Source organism: Ailuropoda melanoleuca, chromosome 15 (assembly GCF_002007445.2).
Source record: "Ailuropoda melanoleuca isolate Jingjing chromosome 15, ASM200744v2, whole genome shotgun sequence".
NCBI lineage: Eukaryota > Metazoa > Chordata > Mammalia > Carnivora > Ursidae > Ailuropoda > Ailuropoda melanoleuca.
In genome coordinates this window covers 64,567,379-64,573,378 of record NC_048232.1, presented here as the reverse complement: position 1 = coordinate 64,573,378, position 6,000 = coordinate 64,567,379, and the positions used below count along the sequence as shown (strand labels likewise).

Sequence of the window (6,000 nt, the reverse complement as noted above, 5' to 3'; positions counted from 1 at the left end):
TTTTTTTTTACACAGGCAGGGGGAGTGGGAGAGGAAGAAGCAGTCTCCCAGCTGAGGAGCCCGATGTGGGGCTCGATCCCAGGACTCCGAGATCACGCCCTGAGCCGAAGGCAGACGCTTAACAACTGAGCCACCCGGGCGCCCCTCACCAGGAGAACTTTTAAAACCTACCTAAGCCAGGATCCACCACACATCAATTGAAATCAGAATTTCTAGAGGTGGAGCTTGAGCGCTTGGCCGGCTAGAGCCTGTCTCCAGGTGATCCTAATATGTAGCTAGCTCTGAGAACCACCGCAGTAGAGAGAAGTGCTGGCCAACTCTCAGAGCAGGAAGCTGAGACCAAGAGGGAAAGCTTATCTATCAAGATAAATGGCAAGAAAATGAACTTTGAAGTCCTTTATCCCTGGTTTGGCATCCTTGACCGTGCTGTGTCTTAGCTCCATGGCCTTGGGTGGATTACTTGATGTGTCTGGTCTCAGTAGTGTGTTTGTTTCAATACTAATGGCTCCCACGGGTTGTGCAATGACAATGGAGATTATGAATGAAAGCCCTTGGCTGAACGCTGGCAGGCCCCCAATAGAGGGGGGTGTAGCCTTCTTTGCAACCTACCCCCTTCCTGCCTTGCAAAGAGGTTCTCTGAATAATAGAATTCCCTTGGCTCTAATTTTCCAGCTCAGAGAAGACTGAATTTGCCTACTTTGGTTATGTCTGACTTCCATGTCCTTCTTGGTGTTGTCCTCCGTCTTCAGTCCTGGGGTCCTTTCGCATCTCTTGATGAGGCTGAATCCAGCCGGCAGCAAGGAAAGCCTTCTCTGATCTTCAAGTTTACTTTCCCAAGGTCAGAATGTTCTGCCTCTCTCGGTAGATGTCAAGCAATCAAGCTGTACACTGCGGAGTGAGTCCTGCCCTTAGAAGGGAATCGCTCCGGCAAGGGGTGGGAGAGTAGAGCTGAGAATTTCCCTTGGGGCTGAGCATACAATGAGAAGCTGAAAACCTGGCTGTGGGGCAGAAATGTCTTTAATGGAAAGAGTTCACAGGGACGGGAGGAGTGGGCCAGACTGCTACCTTCTGAGGATTTGCTAAAGTGGGGGTAGTCCTTGGTGCTCCTCTCCCCTCCTCTGCTGCTCCTCATTCTTGAAGATATGAGAAAGGGCAGACAAGATGGAGATGACTCAGCAATTGGAACTGAGCACGTTTGGCCGGCCCGCAACGCCCCTGACCGCTGCGTCCGGTTAATAGCGTTAATGGAAAGCGTTCCCGTACTGAATGAGGGAGCCGGGCCCTGTCAGGGTTACTTTCCACCAGGGACTGCCAAAACTGATGTCACCTGGAGCTTTCATTTGCTCTCAACCTCTCATTCCTTTAGGTGCAGAATCATGGAATAATCCTGCTGGGCTCGTTTTGCCAAAGTTTGTTTCTCATCATTCATTCAGGTAGTGTCTTATTTTCGCAAAGCCCATTACATTACCCAACTCGGTTTTTAAAGATGATTTCCATGTCCCAGCCCTTGCTAACGAGTCAGCAGGCATTGAGCAAGTACGTGCTGTGGCTGAATGTCGTGCTCGGTGGTGAGGGGGATAACCAAGGACACCCAGGCAGGGTGCCTGCCACGGAATCTAACTGTGAATGTGAGAGTCACATGCACGGAAAAACATGAGGAAGATGACTGTTGGGACCTCGTGGAGCTGTGGGGAGGTCACCGAGGTCTCCGCTGGCCCTGGAAGGCAGCCTGGAGGAGGTGAGCCCTGAGGATCATGAGGAGAACTTAGATGGGGAGAAGAAGGGCATTCCAGATGGGGAGATGCCATGGGCCAGGGCCCCCGCCGGGGGTCCAGAGCAACTATGACCATAATAATACCAAAAATAAGAATGTAAACCAGCTATCTGTTAGAGTATCCTGGTCCTCAATATCTGGACCTCAACACACACGCGCACATTCTGCACCATTCTCAAGGTTTCCCTGTCTCTGAGAGGACATCGCTTCCTAAGATCACCCCAGGCTCTGGGCTAGACTTTGGCTCGCAGTGTGTCTGCTCCACCCCCCTTCCAGCGGCCAGTGAAACGCCCAAACCTTAGGGCCGCTGAGTGCCGCGTCTGCGCCCGGAGCCCTCCGCCGGGCGCGTGCACGTGCGCGTGCACGTGTGGTGTCCCTGGAGAGAAGTCCCCAGTCACCTCACATGGGACCACAGGATCCGAGCAGCAAAGCCGCTGTGGCTAATACGCCAGGACCAACCCCCCCACACCCGCCCCACCAAGAGCTGCGGGTCATTCCTGCGCCCTGCCTGCCCCCTTCCTCTGCCACGTGCTCAATCTATTCCAAATGGAGTCTGCAGCATCTGCGTGTCCGCAAAGCGCACTGTCTCCTGAGGAGATGGAGGGATGCCCAGCTGCAAACTTGGAGACTGGCAGCTGAATTGATAGGCCTATTATGTGGTTAAAAGATCCGGCGAGGGTTTAGAAACCCTCCGCCCCCCCATCTGGCTTGCGGGAGCGTCTGGGTCCTGCCGAGTCAGTGTGCCGCAAGAAATTAGGGCCTGCGGTCCACCCGGACAGGCTGTCCTCTGGGCGCTCGCCCAGATCGGTGGCGCAGGTGTGATCGCTAATTTGGCCCCCGTGACCGAATGGCTGCGGGACAAGGGCCCAGCTCTGAAATGCGGCATGAAAGCGCGGGTCCTTGACTTTGTGATACTTAGCAAAGTACCAAGAAAAGCCAAGGCTGAGTGTTCTGGGGGCATAAGAAACACCTGGAAAGAACATTGGAAATTCACCTTCTTTAAAAAAAAAAAAGATTCTACATTAAAAATTTCCCTTCAGAAGGGAAGCGTGTAACAATTCACATTGCCTATTTAAAATCCTGAGAAGTGGCCTCACCCAGCTGTTTTTAATGGAACTCTGTGTTCCACCCATCGGGAAGATTCAAACGCGATGAATTAGGTCCATCATTTATAGTGTAGGTCAGCACCTATCTGAATGCCAAGAATCTTTGGGAACTTAATTATCCTTTATCCCGTTTTCTATTTCATCAAAGTTAACTCCTGGACCAGTGGGTCTTGGCTTTATTGTGTTTCAGAACTGTGTGGCTGGTGGGGAGAGAGGAGGTTGGGCTGGACTGGGCCGCAAAATTCAGCATTTTACTAAGCAACTCCAGACAATCCTAATGAAGGAAGCCCACAGACCATGATTTGAGATAGAGCAGAAGACGACTGGGTTGCTGGTTTAGGAACTTGAACTTAATGAAGATTGGATTTCATGACCTTTGACATCTGACATTCACCTGCTTTCTCTAATCTGATTCTCTATGAGGCGCAGGGGCAGATATTAATTCTTATTTTGTGGCAAAGACTCGAAAGCTCAGAGTGGTTTTGATTTGTGACTCACAGCTGGGAGGCAGGCAAGGGTTGAGACCCCTTGCGCAGTGCTCTTTCTGCTTGCCCGTGTCACCCCACCTTCCGCCCACGTGGCCCGCTGTGTGCTGGCACCAGCATTTCTTCCCATCTCTTTGTCTATGTACTAAATTGCAAAAGGAGGGAGAAGAAAAGTTTCCCCGTACTGTTATGTTAGAACTAAATCTTTAGTCAGAGTGACGCTGTGCTTGATAAATGTTCAAATGTCTGGTCAGTTCGACCCAATGCTTTAAGCCAGGAGGTTAGAAGAGTCTAGAGCACGTTGTCCCTGCCTGGAAGGTGGCAGTACCAAATAAAAGGCACTCCAAGAACTGCCTGTCCCTTATCACCAAGCACACACAGAACCATGCCTCCATTCCAGAACTCCCCCTGGCTCTTAGGAAAGAGTCTATTGGTTGAAGAAAACTTTTCTTCAATGAGATCCAGTAACATTAAAATGTTTGAAAATGGAATGCTATGCCCAAGAATGACCAATTGACTAGACGCTGTCCGGAAAGCCAGAAAAGAGAACGTGGGAGATAGAACAAAGCACTGGGGGCAGAGGGCCACGTTCCAATCCCAGCTGTCGCGACACAGTAGTAACAGTGACCTGGCATCAGGTGCTGCGGTCCTTACATAACTCATGTATTGCGCTTCAGTGTCTCCATTCTACAGAGCAAAGATGTCAAGGCCTTTGGCCTAGGCCATGCTGCTAATGAGTACCAGAATCAGGATGCTAACCCAGGCCTGGCAGCTCCCTCACCTGAGCCCTCGAGTTTCGACCTCCGCGAGGCCTTGGCTGTGAGACGGAAATGAGCTCATTGACATGAATGTGTCTCATAAACCATGTTTGCCAGCTTTAGCTCGGGTCTCAAACCTGGGAGCAGTCCTTGATTCTTCTCTTCTTCTCACACCCCACGCCCAATCCTTCAGCCAATCCTCTTGACTTTCCCTCAAAATATAGCCCTAATCCAACAAATTCTCCCATTGCCAGCACCCTCATCCTCTCCTCCATTGTCCCTGGCCTGGATGATTCTAGAACCTCCTGTCTGGTCCCCCAGCCTCCATCTTTGGTCCCTGTGGTCTTCCCTCAACATAGTGGCCTCAGGGATTCTGTTCAAATATAGCTCAGCTCTTGTAACTCCCCTGCTCGAAACTCTGCAGTGGCTCACCATTTCATGGAGAGTAAAAGTCAGGTGCCCCTAGCGGCCCGCGAGTTCTACACCCTTGTCCCCCATGGCCCTGACACTCCTCTTCCTTCTTGGATTTCATCTTCCCCTCACTTGCCCTGCCTAGGGGTAAGAGGGAGGTGGACAGCCCTGGAGCACTCACTCCCACCTCAGAGCCCCTGCACTTAGCCATACCTGCTACCGAGAGCAACCGCCCACCCACCACCCACCAAACCGCCTGGTCTCCTCCCTCCCTCCTCCTCAAATATCTCCTTGGCAGGGAGGCCTTCCTCAAAGGTACTGTTTAAAACTGCACCCCCTCACAACACTCCCTGCTCCCCTCATTTGATTTTTCCAGATCTGAGATATGAGTCTACATGTTTTTAAAACTGTGACAGAATAAACCTGCCACCTGCCAATTTTTTAATAGTCAGAGCTCAGTTTCATTACAGTACCTTCACACTGTCGTGCAACCATCACCACCGTCCATCTCCAGAATGCTTTCCATCTTGCACAAGCGAAACTCAGTCCTCATTAAGCAAATGTCCTTCCCCCTCCCTCAGCCTCTGGCAACCAACGTAGTATTTCTCGGCTCTATGAATTTGACTACACTCGGGATCTCCTGTAAGTGGAATCATATCGTNCAACCAACATAGTATTTCTGGGCTCTATGAATTTGACTACACTCGGGATCTCCTGTAAGTGGAATCATATCGTATTTGTCTGTGACTGGCTTATCTCACTTAGCATAATGTCCTCAGAGTTCATCCATGTTGTAGTGTGGGTCAGAATTTCCTTCCTTTTTAAGGCTGAATAATAACCCATTGTGTGTCCATATCAGTTAAAACAGACTCACGATGATTCAGGAAATAGCATGCCAGCCACCTCTCACGGACTGAATGCTGCTCTGTGCCAGGCACCGTGATAAAGCATCCCGGTCAACAAGCCGGCAGTATTCTCTCTCTTTTTTTTAAGTAGGCTCCATGCCCAGCACAGAGTCCAACTTGGGGCTTGAACTCATGATCCTGAGATCAAGACCTGACCTGAGATCAGGAGTCTGACGCTTAACCGACTAAGCCAGCCACGTGCCCCAAGCTGGTGGTATTCTCCTTTTATAGATGATGATAATGAGGCTTTAAAAGTTTAGTTTACCCATCCCTTATCATACAGCTAGTAGTGGCAAAGCCAGGACTCATGTCTCAGTGCTCTGAGATAGGTCAACAAACTACAGCCTGTGGGCCAAATCTTGCCTGTTTCTGTACATCCCATGAGCTAATAATAGTTTTTCCAATTTTAAAGGGTTTAAACAAACCCCTACGCCACAAAAAAAAAAAAAAAAAAGGAAAAAAAATTTGAAACAAAAACCATATGTAGAGTGCAATGCCTGAAATTTTTCCTGTCTGGCCCCTTACAAACCACAGTTCATCCATCAGCGACCTGCCCTCTAT

General features: G+C 50.1%; 1 protein-coding gene across 5 annotated transcripts in view; it reads right to left on the bottom strand.

The window, feature by feature from the left end:
• The window catches only part of CRADD (CASP2 and RIPK1 domain containing adaptor with death domain), a 365,696-nt gene that overhangs the window by 31,171 nt on the left and 328,525 nt on the right, over positions 1 to 6,000 (bottom strand). The window contains exon 1 of one of the 5 annotated variants that reach the window (XM_034643486.1): positions 5,008 to 5,180. The exons of the other annotated variants lie outside the window; for them this stretch is intronic. Coding sequence (XP_034499377.1) covers positions 5,008 to 5,029 — 22 coding nt within the window. The 5' untranslated portion in view covers positions 5,030 to 5,180. Of the gene's footprint in view, positions 1 to 5,007; positions 5,181 to 6,000 lie in introns of those variants that run through there. 5 annotated transcript variants of the gene reach the window in all.